We start from the raw sequence: 18,252 nt of genomic DNA, 5'->3' as shown, positions 1-18,252 counted from the left end.
CAGCGTTTCAGTGTCTTTAAATTTACTACATTTGTAGCTGAAATAAAGTCACTGAATGCTGTTGAGTCAAGATACAAATAGATGTCCAGCATTTTAAAATCTACTGTATTTTAACCTTAACATCTTTTCAAGTGCAAATCACCAAACATATTATTACTGGGTCACACTGTGAGTTTAGTCATGTCTTTATGTCTTTGATCTATAGCCTAGCCTATATGTTTTAAATCTTCCTGTTTTTCAGTTGCTGCCTCCTGTGTTTTCCCCATCAGATTAAATCTGAACAAATATATTATTATAGATTATTAATATAATGTAATGTATCTACAGCCTGATACACAGTCAGATTCCACCACTTTATCTTCATTAAGAATTATGTAAGTCTGATAAATGATGAATAAACGGACAACACTGAATAAAACTTTATTAACTTTATGGTAAACTTATTTACACTTTCCTCGCTCTGACTCAGGCTCTTCTTTTACAGATAAACGTGCACCGTCTGCTACACATGCATTAATATCTCTACATCCACTGGATTAAAATGGAGGCGCTCTTTTATTTACCTGTTGCCATAGTGAATCGTGGAGTCAGAGCTCCATTGATGATGGCTTTTTATTGTCGGCTGAACTCAGAGTGAACATACTCAGAGTTGACTGAACTAACTCAGATCAGCTGTTCTGGAACCGGTAACTCAGAGTTTCCCATCTCAGGGTAAATCAACTCAGAGTTCAGGGTTAGACTCAGAGTTTGTTGAACCTCCTACCTGGAATACCCCTCTGGACTTTGTGAACCTGACTATACCCACATTTGTGCTCACTTCAGGAGTAGTTAAACTTCTTGGGGACAGCTAGCCTGGCTTGGTTGAGCTGCTGATGCTGTTGTCCAAATCAAGAGCCTCATGAGTTCTGAAAGTCCTGCACACAGTCTGAGGAGCTTAAATTACCGGAAATACGTAACTAGACCACTTGTGAATAGTACACGTGCAGGTATTGTGACAGATCCTGTTTCTTCTGTCAAAACATTTTCACCAAATCTAAGTTTCTCATTTTGGACCAACGTGAGAAATCCTGTTCACCTCTCAGAATAAACAACTGAATTGTATCTACTGGAGTCAATAATTCACCAACATATAAAACAAGTAGATAAATCTCTTTAATTTTACAAGCAACTTGAAAACGTCGAGACCATTCTGGTACTAAAAACAAGTGATACCTCGTGACACAACATCCACATTCAGAAGACAAGAAAGACTTAAAATACAAGAGTTGGACAGTAATAACATTGTTACAGAAGAATATATTAAAAACTGTTTTAGTTCTGACAGCGGAGTGGCAGTCTGGATTTCTGAGGTGTTGAGGCTTCATTTTCTGTTGCTTTCGGCCTGGAGAGGGTCTTCGCCTCCTTCTTGCTGCCCTTCTTTTGCTGGAAAATGTAAAATTATAAAATCATTGTTATCAATGTATGATAAAATGTGCTGAAAGTCACATGTGCATTCCTTTGGAGACATTTTTCAACCTTTAACTAAAATAAAAAGTGTGTTGTTTTTGCCGCCCACCTTGAAGAAGGGAACGCGTTTGCTCTCGTTGAAGACGAGGTTCTCGTCGTTGAAGGACGCCTCCGTGGCCACGCTTTCATTACAAGTACTCAGCTCGTCCTCCAGAGAGTCCTAAACACAACAAAGAGCAACGTGGTGGTGAAAACTGAGCAAAAATAACACTAGTCCAGCCAGCAGGTAGCATTTTTGCAAGTTCAGCTTAGCAAAATAAATAAAATACATAAATAAATGTGAATGACCTGAAAAACAGGGAATGAACCACCATTGTTGAAGTGTATGAACCAAAAATGTCCAGAGAAGCATGCCAGACAATTAAGTTAGTCAATATAATGAATGCATTTAAACTGGACTCAATAAAACATATAAATCTATCAGGTATTAAATAAGCTTATGTGAACCTGAACCATCCTACAACCAACAATGTGGAGGCTCAACAACAATCAGCAGGAGAAACTAAAGGAAAAAAAACAAGAGTTAACGTACGTGATCAACCTGGCTGTGTTTGTCTTCCTCCTCCTGCTCCTCCTCTTCTTCCTCCATAGCGGCCTGCAGCTCCTCCTGCTGCCTCCTCAGGATCTCCAGCAGCTCACCGCGGCTTCGCGACTTCTCCAGCCGCCTGGGATAGACAAACTCCCGACGCTGGGGGGTCGCACCTGAAGGCAACAGCAGAACTGCGTTAGTGACCTGGACTCTGGGTTAACTCACATTTTCATGGACATTTAAAACTTTTCAGGACTTTTCAAGGACCCATAATGATTTTTCTATTTTTTTTTTTTAAAAGCATATCAGACTCAAACTCGGTTCAAACATTATTTCAGCTAGCTGGCATACACAACGGGAGACAGAACGTGAGGAGAAAATTATGTTACGTTATGTTACATTACCTGGAAGATAATACATCAAAGATTACTGTAACAATAACATTACGCACAACATAATTCCATCACTTTATTTTTATGACTTTTCCAGTTTTTCCATGACCGTGGGAAACATGTGGACCAGCTCAAGGACTCGAAAACACAAGACTCAATATGTTCTCTCATACACAAAAAACTACAGCAGAATATTACATTTTTAACACAGCGAGAATTTAATTTACCCGTGGGAACGTCCTGCTGCAGTTCCTCCTGCAGGAAGCCCTGGACCACCTGTTGGCTCGTCTCCACGTACTCCTGCAGCTCGGCCTGCTGTTGGTCCAGGACAGTCCGGTCTTGGGAGGTCTGGTTCTGCACAGCCACCAGAGCCCGCTTCACCTCCTCCTTCCGACCAGACAGCTCCTCCTCGGCTGTTCTCAGCTGTTCACTGCAGCGCATTTCCACGCTCTGGAGAAAAAATAAGGGTTTAGAGTACAGGCATGCTACAACAACTTTCATCTCCCAGGGTGAAGCGTCTGTTGCGATACAGTGAAACCTCAAACTTACTGACCCACATTATAGGAAATCTGGAGTTGACTTTCACCCATAAAACATTCTACATACATAAAAAGAAAATTAAGACACATACACTGGAGTTTAACAGATAAAATCATCAGTGAATAAGACATGAATGTGTTCACTTAAAGAAAAACTCCACAGAAAAATCTAGTTAAGAAATAAAAGTTAAAACATGCAGAGGTCAGAGGCCATATTTACCTGATGGAGAGTCTGCGCTTCAGTGGAAATCTTCCCCGTCAGGGAGAGGTGTTCCTGGGCTTTACTCTCTGCATGCTCCCTGACTCTGGAGCTCCACTGGACGTCACGTTCGACCAGACCTGCAGCCACCAATCAACAGCATCAGCAACAATGCACACTGACTGTACTTTAGATGAAGGTTTAAGGGTTAAAAGATGTGTTGTGTACCAGACACAGAGCTGTGGAGGTGAGAGCAGCAGCCCGTCATCTCCTCCAGGGCCTGCTGGCTCTCGTTGGTGGTCAGACGCAGAGAGGAGGCGAGGGAGGAGGAGGTGGAGGAGAGGAGGTCTGCCTGAGCCGAGGCCTGACGCTCTACTGTGCTGCACCCGCTGCACACAGGCACACAAAATGATGTAAGACAATTTCAGTGGCTGAAAATTTACCCTAAATCTGACTTTGACAAGGATTTGTGTTTGTAGCTTGTCCATGTGTCTGACACTCACCTGGTGATGTTCTCCTGGAGGAGCTGTAGAGGTTTCTGCAGAGCTTTGGAGGCTGAGCGCAGGTCGGTGTAGTCCCTCATGGCCTCCATGGCGAGCAAGTTGAGCTGGTCCTGCAGGCACTGGATGGTCTGCTTCATACCCTGACAGCAGGAAGCACAGTGATGACGTTAGTTTCATTTTACATTCACAGAAATATCTGTGACCAACGTAACTAACTCGCCTTCTATAAAGTAGGTGGGTGACAATTTCTATAGACATGGAAATGTGACAATATGCATCACAGAGATGAAAAATGGAGCCTTATCAATAAAATCTGATCAGGTATGACTTGAGATGTTTAGGGCTCTGCTGCAAAAACGCAATGTGCATAGACGATTAACGAGGTGCACAGGATGGTGTCAAGTAGAATTGTCGTCTTTGACAAAAGAACTTTAATCTCTCTTGTCTCATTCAAACGGAAGCTGGACAGAAGCTGCTGAAACAATCAGTCTGCGTCTTGTTTCACAGCTCACTTCTTACCGTCTGGTGTCTGTCCTGCGCCTGTCTGATCTCGTCCTCCAGCTTGTCATGTTCAGCCTGCAGTGAGCTCAGACCCTGCACGGCTTCTTCCCGCAGCCCGGCCAGCTCCCGAACCAAGCTGCCGAAGAACACGCCCACCTCCTTCATCGCCTCCACCTGAGAGCAGGAGACAGTGACAATGATAAGGTGCCTTCAGCACAAGTTCATGTAAGACACTGTGACAACAGGTGTTAAGTAACGTGTTTATAAATCACTTATTTCATAACACAAATGAAGACAATTAACTACTGAAAATCATTTTAGGTGATTCTTTCCTTTCCTTTCAGAGACATGGACTCACCTTGTCAGCCAGAGCTCGCTGCGTCTCCACGGTGGCTCTCAGAGTGTCGTTGAGCTCCTTCACAGCTGACAAACCCATCAGAGTCCGAACCACCAGCACCTCCTCCATGTCCTGTCGATGCTCTTCCTACAAACACAAAAACATTTAACAAAATCTGAGGAAATCTGAACTTTGATTTTGGGATAATAATGGCCTGATTAGAAAAAAAAAAAAAAAAAAAGTCACAACAACAGTTTCAAACCAAATACATTCGCCTTGAGAAACCCTCGTCTTGTCAGTTAAACTGTGGAGATTGTCTCTGTCCTCACCAGCAGCTGCAGCAGACTCTCCTTGTCCTGCTGACACAGCGCCTCCTGTTGCTTCACTCTGTCCTGACAGCGAGCGACGCCCTCGGCCACCAGCTGCCCGACTCCTCCCACGACGGACTCGACGGTGGTCAGAGCTCCCTTCAGTGCCGCCTCATTCATCACCAGCACACCGTCTGGACAGGAAAGCACAGAGACATTAGTAACCTTTATTAATCTGTAAATAAAATTGAAACTAAATTTGCTTTTTCATTTTCTGAGATAAACTTTTTCCTAAATATTTGTAGGTTACACTTCATACCTGTCCTTCCAGCAGTATCTCTGGTCCTAAACCTTCTTAATTTCTGAGGGCAGGAACAATATTTCTGAACCAAGTTTCAATAAAATTTCTGTGGATGTCCAATGGATGGCAAGAATTGAATGCTAATGATTTTGGTGACCCCTGACCTTTCCTCCTTCAGCACATTCCTGCTCCTCAGAGTCGATTTTAGTGACCCTCTGATTATTCTATACTTCACACGTTTATCTCTTTCCTACAGGTTGGATCCCTGCAGCTCTGTGTTCTCACCGATGGCCTGCGAGTAGCCGCTCAGCATGTTGTGGTGTTTGGCTCCTTGCTGCTGAACGCAGCGCTGCATGTTGCTGAACGCTCCCTCCATCCGCTGAGAAAAACTCTGCTGGATCTGACTGTTGTGCTGCTCCACCTGCGGATTCAGATCAAGTGTTTTGTTAGTCCTGTAAAGTTACCGGTGCACAGATGGAGTTGCTGATCTTTACGGCCACTTAAAGGTCGTATTTGTGTACTTCATTCACTTTTTTAGGCAAAGGTGCTTTAATTGCTCATGAATACAACTTTTCATTAGCGAGAGGAAACTTTATTCTTTTAACCTGACTATCTTTGAGTTTTGGATTGTAGGTCGGACAAAACACAACATTTGAAGTGACAGGCTTTTTCATAATTTTCTGTAATTTTTTATCATATGAGATTACTCAATTAATCCTACAAATACTAAACAGATTAATCAATAATTAAAATATAATTCTATCATTACATATTTTAAGCTCTGGAGAGGCTTTACAGCTGCTTTTGAGAATCATGTTATTTGGAAGTCGAAAAATCGATAAGCAAGTGCAAATTAAGACAATTAATATTGATGTAGAAAAAGTGCCTGAAAATATATTCCTTAGAGTGACACTGGATCACAAAATCAGCTGGAGATCTCTAATAAGTCACATCCAATCAAAGCTGGTGAGGAGCAGTGCAGTCACACTGGGCCATAAATCACTATAAATCATCTACTGCTCACTCGTTTTACTGCATCTTAATTACTGTGTGGAGGTCTGGTAACACCTATAAAAGTAATTCACATACATTACACATATTACAAAAAAAAAAAAAAAAAAAAGAAAAAAAAGAAAAAAAAAGCACCATTAGGACAGTACATAATGTTTGGACATAGGGAACACACGAACACACTGTTTTTAAAAGTCATGTGCACTGAAATTCGAGGACTTGGTTAAATTCAAAACCATACAAATCAATGTACAAAGCAAGAGATAGTCTAATTCTGGGCAATATTCAGAAAATGTTTTGTGACAGGGGGGGGGGATAACATTGTGTTCGTACAACCTTGACAAGTCTGTGTATTTCAGTGTATGGGGTGGATATATGGACTGGGTTAGATGAGTTGAAGGGAAGCACAACTACAGAGCTCTTTAAAAAGATGTACAGACAGTATATTTAGTAGGTATGCAGATGAAGAGGGGTTACGCTGATGGGCTAGTTTATTTATTTATCTGGGCTTGATTGAGATGGGGTTTGTATATTTCATATCTGAGACTGTTTATTCTTCTTTAATAATGGTTGTAAATAAGTTTGGGATAGCTGTTGATCTTTTTTGGGGTTTTTTTTGGGGGGGGGGTGCCTTTAATGAACAGGACAGAGTGAAATAGGGCAAGAGAGAGTGGGGGTTGACATGCAGCAAAGGGTTGCAAGCCGGAGTCGAACTTGCGACCGCTGCAGCGAGGCATTGCCTCTATACACGGGGCATCGGCACTATCCACCACGCTACCGACGCCCTGATCATTTCCTTTTTAAGTGAGACATGAATACTGAGAAGGGGTGGGATGATATATAGTGTACTACTCCTTTTCAAGCATGTTGATGTTTTGTTTTGTTTTGCTCAAAATAAAGTCATTCTTTGTCTCACTCATGTTTACTTTTACTGTCAAATTCCTCTGAGAGCTGTCGTGCAAGCAATTATTAACAAAACACATTACATTTCATCAGTTTATCATTCCCTTGGGCCTTCTGAGAATACAGACTCTGATTTAACTCTCATCTGTTTGGTGCAACTTGTGGGTCTCTAAATCTTTTTGATGTCAAGGAGTCCTGCGAAAACCACAAATCTGCAAAACCTAAAAACTTTTCATGTGCTCAGAAAGCAGTTTTCCAGCTCTGAGGCAATGCATTTCTTCTTTCTTCTTGTTTAAGGGTTTCATTTAGATTAGGCAATATGGGGAATTCTCTCCTCGTGTCATGTCCTCAGCTGATCTGGGACAATGACGTCGCTAAGTTTAGGGATATACCGATTGAAAAATGTGACCTTTTTCTTCCTGTCCAGCTTGTCATGCAGGCCCGACACGTCACTGGTGCTGGCATTCACTGTACTCAGCAGCTGAGAGAGAAAACACAAAAATGAAAACACAAATATTATTTAACATTCAAAATTCTCACCAAATACAAACTAAGTAACTCATTTTGAAACTTAAGCATGTATTCAAATCCATGGCACTTGTAAATGTCTGTCAATTTTAAAAGCTGAGTGCAAAAGAGGTTACTCTTAAACTTTTCGGAGAAAAGGAAGTTTGGTCCAAAGCAGCTAAAAGACAGGAAGTTGCACTGAGTATGATACAAGAAACAGTGACATTATTATCAGTATGGAAAATACATGGGCAAAAAAAAAGGAACAGAAAAAGAGAAGGACAGAAAAGCAAATTCAAACAAGCCAACACCTAAATATAGTTAATGAAACCTCAGCAGATAAACACACTTCAAATTGAGCGTCATGTACATTGAAGCATCATGTGTCAGCGTCAGTGAGGCTCGTCCGTACCTGTCCCGCTGTGTCGTAGAGGGATTCCTGAGCTGAGGTGAGCTCTGAGCAGATGAACTCCTCCTGACTCAGCTTGTCTTTGGTCTGCTGCAGGTCTTTGCTCGTCTCCTCCAGCCTGACACACACAGACAAAAAACATCCTTCAAATGTAGAGCTTGACTCTGGTTTAAACTCCTGCGGTCTCATTTCAAATGTTAAAGGATTTATAAGAACAATCCCTCACCTCTGCTGCTTCTCATCGAGGTCTACAGTACACTGCTCCAGCTTGGTTTTACTGTCAGAAAACAGCTCTGTCACCTGCAGAGAGAAACAAAGTGTGAGTGACATTTACTGATATAAAGGAGACAGCACAGCAGCTGGAGTCAGGTTTCACATCACGTGACAAGAGTTAAAACAGCTGATCAACAAGATGAGCTTTTTATTGTTATTATCATCATCATATTGGTCCTCCAGGTGTCCTGTGGCATTTACATCCCTTTGATTATGTGCAGGTATTGTGGGCTCATGGGAATGATGTGAGGGTGGGTCGGTAAATGAGAGCCATGTATCTATGTTGTATGTTGTGATTGTGTCCACTGTAATGAGGTGTGTTGTACGTTTTGTGTCGGACCCCCCCCCCCTCAAAAATGACATGGTTCATGTCAAGGGGCTACCCGTTAATAAAACGTTTCAAGATGATGACGAAGGATTTGGTGTCAAAGCAAAAAGCAAAAGCCATTATTTGGTAATATTTTGGATTAAAACCCAACGCCAATAGGGACCCTGGTCACATTACAGAGGTGAAATCAGTAACACTAGTGTTGTCACAAGTTTATTAAGCTGTGGGAAAATCCCTGTCTCTCAGCTTTCGACATGTTCCCAGATGACAACAGTTAATAAGAACTGACTTCATACCCGTTTAATGTTTAAAAAATTGTATTCACAATTTGTCAGAGGCAACAATAATGTCTTCAGTTTGCTTGTTTTGTCTGACTGACCTTAAGAAAGTCAGTTTTACTGTCATATATGACAAAGAAAAACAGCAAACCATCCCATTTGAGAAGCTGGAACTTGACAGTGATTAGAATTTTTGCTTTATAAATGGCAGTTAATCGATTATCAAAGTAGTTGCTGTTTAGTTGATTAATTGATTGACAGAAAATAAATTGTTGCAGCTCTGGTGTAAATTTTAGTAAATATTTTAATTCTAAATGGTAAATAACTTAAGTGGTGCAAGCTGTTTTTCAAGTCATAGCTTGACGCCATGTTGAGTAACCTGAAGCTCACGTACCTTCCTCAGTTCCTCCTCCATGACAGCGATCCTTTCGGTGTACTCAACTGAGTGCTCCTCATGAGCGCTGATCTGAGTCATCATCTGCCTGAAACACACACACACACACACAAACACAGAACTGTTAGTTCATACCTGAAACAGCAGAACAGACGACACAACGTACAGCAAACTGCCTCCAACATCTCTAAATGTGAATGTACATCTTATTAAAAACACTGTTTCTTCAAATAAAAGCCTTCCTTTCTTAAATAAAAACAAGTGTATGGAAAAATAATTTCAAACACACAATAACCACCTGAGTTTATTATAAAAAATAAAAAGCAAAGCACATTAAAAAACCCAAGTGGCAATAAATAACCTGATATCTTCTCTACAATGATTTTTGAATGGCACATTCAGATAAAGTTGGACTTTTTTGGGGGTATTGTTATTATTTCTTGAACGATTAACGGGTTTGCTCAATGGATGCATTCATGAATCATGAGCAATAACAGGGCTGCAACTAGTGATAATTTTCATTGTTGATTAATCCGTTGTTTATTTTCTCTATTAACTGATGATTTGTTAGGTCGATAAAATGTCAGAAAAATCTGTTTCCCAAAGCTCAAGATGGCCTCCTAAAATCACTTGATGTTTCCACAACCCAAAGATACTCAGTTTACTGTCATAGGAAAGGAAAGAAACCAGAAAAAAAATTATATTCAAGAAGCTTTTGACTTCTTTTCTTTTCAATTATCAAATTAGTTGATTATTTATTTATAACTAATGAATTAATTGTTGCAGCTCTACAGACTGGAGCTACTTAACAGGAAGTTAAATTTTAACACTCTTAAATAAGGCATCTAAACCTCAGAAAATAAACAGCAATTTAGAATAATTGATTAATTGTCACAAGCAATTAAAAAACGACAAATTCTCTGGCCGTAACTTCAAAATGTTCAGCTCCACAGGTTTTTGTGATGTACCAGGTGTTATGTGGATAAAGAATAACTTCCAGTAAAACAAATAAAACTGTGTTCCTGGTGCTTTCATGTGACCTACTCGTAGTTCTCTGCAGACAGGTAAACTCCGTTTTTGTCTCGAGTGGCGGCCAGGTCACGCTTCAGACGCTCGATCTCCTCTGTGTATTCCTGCATAGAAACAAACAATATTTTCATTAAAGATGCTGAAATGTGTTGTTTGACTTCACCGTTTGAATCAAACACCATTCCCAACATGCAGCAGATATTCGGCCTTTAGACCCATCTACCTTGATGAGTGTCCTCTTGGTGAGTTTCTGGTTGACCTCAGGTTTGTTCATGATGTTCTTGGCTCTGCTGGCGTACTCCAGCGTGCTCAGAGTCTCCTGCACGGACAGAATGAATATTACATCATCAGCAGCATGCACTGAATCAGAGTCAAGTGCGTATAAACAACAGAAATGTTATCTCTGGAAGGAACATTAGCACATGGAGACACATGTTTCCACAGAGACAACTGGACGTACTTCCAGGTTGCTGGAGGAAGGCGACACGGTGGCGATGATGGAGGTTTTGGTTCGTCCTCCCAGAGAGTCCTGCAGGATTCTGGTCAGCTTGGACTCTCTGTGGGAAAAGTACACATTATTTATCTAACTAGTAATTTGACTTTGATTTGATTCACAAATGAACGCTGACTCTACCTGTATGGGATGTGAGGCCTTTTGTCCACCAGAGCGGTGATCACTCGGCCCAGCGTCAGCAGAGACTGGTTGATGTTCCCCGCCTCGCGAGCTCGCTTGTCCACCGCACCCGAACGCCCGATGTTCTCACTACCGGCGAGATCCACCTGGGGGAGAGGAGGCATGTTTACAGCTTCTTTTCTTGCCTGAATCAAAAATCTGTTAATTGACTCCAGACTGTTCAGAATTCAATTGTTTGTCAGTAGCCAACGTCTCCAGTTACCAGTGAGTATCGTCATAAGTTCTTTGCAGTTACCCCCAGTATTGGAAGTGACAGCTAGCAGGAATAACCAAAGTGCTATCCTCTTTTTGTTTTGGTTACATATTGGTTGATGCACTTTGTTTGCGCTATAAATTGTGCCGTGATTTTCCCCGGGAGGTCGTGTCTGGTGACAGGGAACCAATCTAAAGCAATCTAAACACCAGTGGTGTCAATATTTTACAGCGATCAGTCATTTCATAATGACAAGTTAAAGCAGAACACTCATCTATTTCCACTTTAAATATAACAATATACATAACTGATAACTTATAATGACCTTATTTTAACCTAATAATCACTGTTAGAGAAGGATTACTTAAAGATTTTCTTTAAAGATTGGTGTATTGATCTATAAGCAAGTATCACATTATTACATTAAACTGCTCATATTTATCATAAAGGATCATTACCAGATTGAGTTTACCGATCTTCACCAGCTCCTCTCCATCCAGGGTAATCTCCTTCATGTGGATGGTGACCGAGAACACAGAGTGGGAGCGACTACACAGAGATACGAGAGGGAAACAGTAAACAATCATCCAAAGTAGCAGATATTGTTCGTATCTGGTACAGAAATCATCCAGAAGAGTGCAGTACAGTTTAGTCTCCTCAGTGAGTACCTGGAGTAGGCGTTCATGAGCGTGGAGGCCGTCCTCCTCTTGGCTGATCCTCTCTCCAAAATCTGATAAACCTCATCTTTGTTGTGAACCGTCACCTCCTCCAGACCCTTCACCACCACACCGCGCTGCAGCACACAACACAGCCGTCAGAACAGAGATCAAAGACAGAAAAATGTCAACACAATGCAACAATATTCGCACATAATCTACATTTTAAGAGACATGTATTGAGCTTGATCAAGTTCTGTCCCTCACAGCTTTCAGAAACACCTCACTGGGTACTGTGAAATTTAGGAAATATATTTCTATTGCTTTTTTCTGAGGAAAAGCAAAATAAGACAATTTCAGAAAAGCAAAATATGCATTTCCCAGTTCCTTTAAAGAAGACAGAAGTAATACAGCGGAGTGGAGGATACTTTCCAAAGACAAATCCTGGAATCATAACAGCAGATATTTGACACAGGTTACCTTGTTACGCGGGTCGTCAAAGAGCTGCAGACGCTCGTTGACGTCCTCGCTGGGGCTGAGCAGGTCGAACAGCTCCTCGTTGTAGATCTCCAGCAGGGAGACTTTGACGGAGAACTCGGTGCCGTTCTCGGAAAGCTTCTCAAAGATCTGGTGCAGCGTCCTGGGGATGATGCCAGCCAGAGGGTCCTAAAAAAATCCAAACAGTTAATCAGCTTATTTTCAGCCACATACAGCTCTGTAACTGTCTGATCTGATTATGCAGTTCAAGAAAAAAAAAAAAGGAGGCAGAAGAGATACAAGTAATTTATGGCTCTTTCCTCACCTCCTCCCAGGTGAACTCCTCGTCTGGACTCCTCTCTCCCTCCATGGTGAACGTCTTTCCTGTTCCAGTCTGACCGTAGCTGAACAACACAGCAGAGAGGCGACAAGTTATTATTTAATGTTAATGGGAAAAAATAAGCATATCAATGAATAACTACAGTACAGTGCAGAACAGAAGTGAAGACTCACGCAAAAACAGTGCAGTTGTATCCCATGATGACTTCATCCAAAATGGGGCAAACAACACTTCTGTACACATCAATCTGTTTGGCAGCTGGACCAAACACCTATAGAAAAACATTTAAAAAAAATGCAACAGAGAGAATTAACCTACAGTGGACTTCTGCAATGAGGTACACCTTCCTATTCCATGCTATCAACTGTGGACGTTCTGATAAAGTTTTCATATTTACCTAAATGTTGATTTAAGGTATAAGACACCTGCTAAATGACCATTTGTATATCTATGGCTCTGTGCTTGTCATGTTGAATATATGAGGAAAACTTTTTTCCCCCCCTCACATGCCTCCGCAGTGAACGCAGAATCCATAAAAGGCAAATATTCTTCATGTATTGAAATAAATGGGGGCCACGTTTAACAACAGCAAAACTAAATCAAAACATCCATTTAGAAACTCTCACACAACGTGTGCAGTCTCGTTTATAGAGTCATATGCTCAGTGCTTTCCCACCACGAAAATATTCACATAAAATTACGATATAAAAACATGTTGGTACAAACAGTCTCATGCATGGACAAGTAGCATTCAATTCAGGAAGAATGTTGGCCCTTTTGGATTCTCCATTCACTTTGGAGGCATGTAAGAAAAACATTAAATTCTTCGAGAATTTACGTGACATGCGCAGAGTAGCTGGAACACAAATGGTCATTTTGCGGGTGAAGTATTCTTTTAAACATGCATCTGACACACTGAAATAACAGGTGTACCTACTACTGACATAACTTACATTTAACAGCTTGATTTAATACTGAAGGTCCCAGTTTAAAAATATTAAGATAAAACTTTATTTGTCCTGAGGGAAACTGCGCTGCAGCACTTACAATACAAAGTAAGAATGCAAATATAAAGTCTAAGATAACAATAAGGTGCAAAATCTACACAATATATACAATGCCAAAATCAGTTTAGGTGGGTTGCATTAGGGTGTGTGTACAGTATCAGATCTGAAATATGGGTAAGTGTAAGGAGCACATGGTCAATACAGAATGCTCATGATTATTTCTTTGATGTTGCACTTGATGATCCTTATTGTACAAGGCTAATTAGCTTAAATTGTTGATATGATACAAAAGAAAGATTAACAGAGAGAATGTGACTCCTGAAACTGATGTGACGTGATCCATGAGAGAAAAGACGTATCACTCTGTTGGAGTTTTGGAACTACAAACACACTTGCAGTTGTACAGCGTGAAGCTTCTTGCACAACAGACAAGTTTCATTTTTCAGTTTTATTTCAGGCTTAAGTGGACAAAACAGAGCAGAGTCCAGTGAAGTCAGGATCAGATTTTCATACAGGTCCATTAAAATATGTCCGATCAGCTCATGTTTAGGACTACACAAAGATCCCCCACAGAAAAAACACCACATTGTGTCATACTTCAGTGCACAAAGACAAAATGCACATCTGCATCCACTCACCATGTCAAATGTGTAGGTCTTTCGTGACGCCTTGTCGTTTATCCCTCCCGTCTTCACGGTCACCTCCTTCCTGTTTGAATCGCACTCCATGACTCCGTAGGATGATTTGCGCTCCATCGTGTTAAAAGGCCTGAAAACGACGCAGCAGAGACACATGTGACTTCTCTGATACATCACACTTAGAAATGGGATTTGTCAGGAGGCTGGTTGACAGATTAATTTACCAACCAGCTACACATCCTACAACAACAACAACAACAACAACAACAACATGTATTTTATGCATAAAGTCGAATTAATTACAACACGCTCTTTTGATAAACATTTAAAACATGCTGGAAATGGATTGAAAAGAAGATTTGAGATATTTTAGGGCAAAAGGAGTGTCGCTCTTTTACACAACACTACTTACTGCTGTCTGACTGCTTAACCTTTTACCATTTTATAGCTGTTTAACATCAGCAGCAGCACTCATCCATGTTACTCTGAGTGTTCTAAAAATCACTGACGAGAGAGCTGTAGTTGCTGTCTTTCGTCAATGCCTCAGTCTCAGACTTACAGCTGGGATTAAAGGTTAATCTTTTCCTTTAAGAATGGAAAAATGAAGCCGCAGTTTATGTCTCATCATGTATTATCATCACACTCAATTGACAGTTGGTTTTATAAACGATAAAGCCTGGATGGTCTCTGAAAAATCCACAAGATCGTTGAAGTCATACACCTTTTCTGAAGGTATTACCAGAATCTATAAATATTTTAATAATCTTAATTAAAATTATATCACAATAAGAAATATGGAAACAAACATGGGAAGCTGAAATGGTGCTTGTGCGAGGTGAAAGGTTTTAATATCACTTACATTTCTCTATAGTAATGTTATTTCCCATACCTGACAGGTCATGTGTTTTACTTGTTCTAATAAAACAAGCAGCCAGTCTGAGTCGCACTACGGGAAACTACTTAAATCTCTTTTATGGTGCAGCAAACAGAATATGCTTTGATCCAGATGTTCACAAGAGTCTTTAAGGATTTGTAAAACACCTTCAAAACAGCAGGAAAGGTTGTTAAACAGCATTCTGGGTTTTTGAAAGATTGTCAGCAACTTTTCATTCAGAAAAACAGAGGCTTAACTCTGTGACTTGAATGAAGTACAGTACACAACAGTATCACATGCTGTTGTAGCATTGTCTACAGGTCTACAGGTGTTTGTCTACTTCCCAAAATAAGGGGTCAGATGTAGTGCAAAACGATATGCTAGTTAGAATGATAATTTTTGCATATCATCAAATAAGCCTTTTTAACATCGTTGAATATTGTAAATTAAAGAATATATTACACTGAAATGTGGTAGACAATACGTAGTGGCTGTTGTCATTTGTTTCGATGGCATGTGATTGGCTGTACCACCCGACAACATTTTGATTAAAGGTCTTGATTTGATAAAAGGCCTCAAAATTGTTAACTGTTCAAACTAATGTTGTGGCATGATCACCTAGTCACCATCGACAGTGTGGAAAAAGGTGTGGTCCATACAACAGATCAGTGTACCTGTGTCTCATTGTGTTTGTCGAGCTTGAAGACAGCCCAAAGGCTGACACGCCATCAGAATATAAGAAATGCATACGGAGCCAGAGTGTGCGACACTTATCAGCACCTCATTATAATTCTCTGTGTGTGTATTACTTTTAAATTTTAAAAAAGGCATCTTTGTAGCACCACAATGTTTCATTTATAATGGTATGTCATGACACATTTAGCCTTTTTTAAAAAGTTGCAGCTTGGCCATTTGATAATATTTCAATTAACCGAATAGATCGATTGATAGATACAGATATATACACCTTAACTATAACCCTAGTATTGAGTATTAAGCCCTAAATCTAACTTTGAGTCAGTCAATGAATAAATTAAACTCATATACATGTAAATAAATGTGACCAGTTGTTGAGGAAGTATTGCAATGATGCCACAACATAAAATAGCCCGTGTGAAAATGTTACTTCAGCAAAAGTATGTAAATAGGATCAGGAACATGTACGTAAAGCATTAAAAACATAGACATTGCTGTGACTGTTATACTACTATGTCCAACATAGTTATCGTCATTATGGATTAATCTACTCATTATTTTTTAAATCTTTTTGATTATTTAGTTTTTAAAATATAGTGAAAATAGTAGGAAATGGTTTCACAATGACCCAGACCCCAAAGTGACAACCTCAGCATTACTACTGATACACTGCAATTATTCACATTATCAAAAGGAGTCTTCACATTAGTGAAACTGCAAATATGACATGGCTTTACATCATCAAAATAGTTGCTAATTAAATTTCTGGGAAAAAAAATCAATTAACCGTTTAAGCTGTACTTCAAGTTAGAAGTGTAAAGTCACATAACAAGTACAAGTGTTTTAAATTACTACGTACTTGTAGGTAACTCAATGTACATGTAAGTTAAATTCCACCACTGCTGCCACATTACAGCACATTTTAACAGACTTAGATCCTGTTAAAGTTTATTTACTGTTGACACAATGTTCAACACTGACCACAAAAGAGATAAACATAACCTGAAGTAGTTTTTTGTCCGTACCTGCATCTGACAACGACCTGGATGTTTCTCCCCTTCTCCTCCCGTTTTAATCCGCTCAGGTTGTGTGAAGCCATGGCTGCAGAGAGACGTTGTCCTCCGCAAAAATCAGTCTGGAAGTACAGTTACACACTTTAAATTAGCACATGAATACACCAATAATGCTGAGACAATATTATCCATTAACAGCTGCTGTCAAATATCACAGACGGTAGTCGGTTAGCATTTAAATATATGAGAGAAAAGCTGTAAGCTAAAGAAGAGTGAGAATTAGCATGTTAGGTAGCGCTAGCGCTAGCTTAAATCTAAATTGGCGTTAGCCCAGCGTAACTTACCGAATCACGGTGTGTCGTTCTCTTCCTTTTTTTCGTTATCCGCTTATTGTTTCCGCTAATAAAATTATTTGTAAATTATATTTAACGTCTTCTGCCTCCTCCGCCAGCACTGTCTTTCCACAGCCAGCCTCTGGCGCACTAAAACCTCCGACAGAAAAATATTTCAAACGGTACTTTTAAATTTTCCTGAACCAATGACAGGACAGTAACGGCCAAACAAACAACGCCATTGGTCAGGAGGACACACGTGACGGCTTCGGCGCGGAGCATGACGGGAGATAGTATAGTATAAGTACCGGAATAGTTCCACTAGGTGGCGACATTGTACTGAAAACTGTTGTTGCAGGTAACAAAGATGTTTATCTGAAATATTCTTATTAACACGTACTCTGATTTTTTTTCCTAACACTCTAATGCACACATTATAGGTCTTTATTTAAAAAAAAAACAAAACAATAATTCATTATACTTTTAGGAGGATATTTATTCAGTGAAATACTTTAGAAACACTCTTAATTTGCTTTATGTAGGTCTAATATTTGTTCAAAACATCTTTAATGTGCAGTGAGCACAATTTTAGTCATTTTATTGTAATAAATTATGCAAAAAAAAATAATTACAGCATGTCTTCCACGTGGTAGCAGAGGATCGCCCTAAGTTGCAGGGGTGTTTCTAGGATTTACAGACTCTGGGGGTTTAGCCCAGACCACTGTAGGGGGGCATGGAGGATCCTACATGACATAAATTGACAATTTTGATGCTTTTTTATGCTCTCTGGCAGCTTATTTGCCTTTAAAACATTTATTTAAATATAAGTAGTTATTAGTAATCAGTATAGAGTAGAAAGAGAATACTTTTCAACAGCTATCATTAAAATTTAGACAGTTTTGAGGTACATGTAAATAAGTATTCCCATTTTATGCTACTTTATGCTCCTCTACAAAGGGACATATTGTATTTTTTACTTTATAACATTTATTCGTCTGCTGTAGTTACTTTTTAGCGTCAGATTAATAACCCAAAATAGAATCAACTAATGAATTATGATGTATTATTATAGATTCAACTCTCCA

General features: G+C 39.9%; 1 protein-coding gene across 1 annotated transcript; it reads right to left on the bottom strand.

Moving 5' to 3' along the window:
* Positions 1–1,150: 1,150 nt before the first annotated feature.
* kif11 (kinesin family member 11) lies at positions 1,151–17,342 on the bottom strand. Its single transcript, XM_049600937.1, has 27 exons — positions 17,180–17,342; positions 16,848–16,957; positions 14,253–14,382; positions 12,781–12,878; positions 12,593–12,671; positions 12,271–12,456; positions 11,803–11,927; positions 11,593–11,683; positions 10,882–11,027; positions 10,708–10,804; positions 10,471–10,566; positions 10,263–10,351; positions 9,219–9,306; positions 8,172–8,245; positions 7,949–8,063; positions 7,439–7,510; positions 5,401–5,536; positions 4,836–5,008; positions 4,528–4,653; positions 4,188–4,343; positions 3,669–3,808; positions 3,394–3,554; positions 3,187–3,305; positions 2,655–2,877; positions 2,039–2,208; positions 1,556–1,666; positions 1,151–1,422 (listed from the first exon to the last, which is right to left on the bottom strand). Exons 2-27 carry the CDS (start codon positions 16,919–16,921, stop codon positions 1,312–1,314), a joined length of 3,186 nt encoding a protein of 1,061 aa, XP_049456894.1. The 5' UTR covers positions 16,922–16,957; positions 17,180–17,342; the 3' UTR covers positions 1,151–1,311.
* Between the last annotated feature and the right edge of the window lie 910 nt (positions 17,343–18,252).

This window comes from Epinephelus fuscoguttatus, linkage group LG16, assembly GCF_011397635.1.
Source record: "Epinephelus fuscoguttatus linkage group LG16, E.fuscoguttatus.final_Chr_v1".
Classification (NCBI taxonomy): domain Eukaryota; kingdom Metazoa; phylum Chordata; class Actinopteri; order Perciformes; family Serranidae; genus Epinephelus; species Epinephelus fuscoguttatus.
This window is presented reverse-complemented; position numbering and strand designations above follow the sequence as displayed.

Excerpts from the sequence above, each read along its gene's own strand:
- kif11 (XM_049600937.1), bottom strand. The coding sequence starts at position 16,921 with ATGGCTTCACACAACCTGAGCGGATTAAAACGGGAGGAGAAGGGGAGA. Across the intron at positions 11,928-12,270 it reads TTGACGACCCGCGTAACAAG|CGCGGTGTGGTGGTGAAGGG; the intron begins GTAACCTGTGTC and ends TGTGTGCTGCAG. Across the intron at positions 1,423-1,555 it reads AACGCGTTCCCTTCTTCAAG|CAAAAGAAGGGCAGCAAGAA; the intron begins GTGGGCGGCAAA and ends TACATTTTCCAG.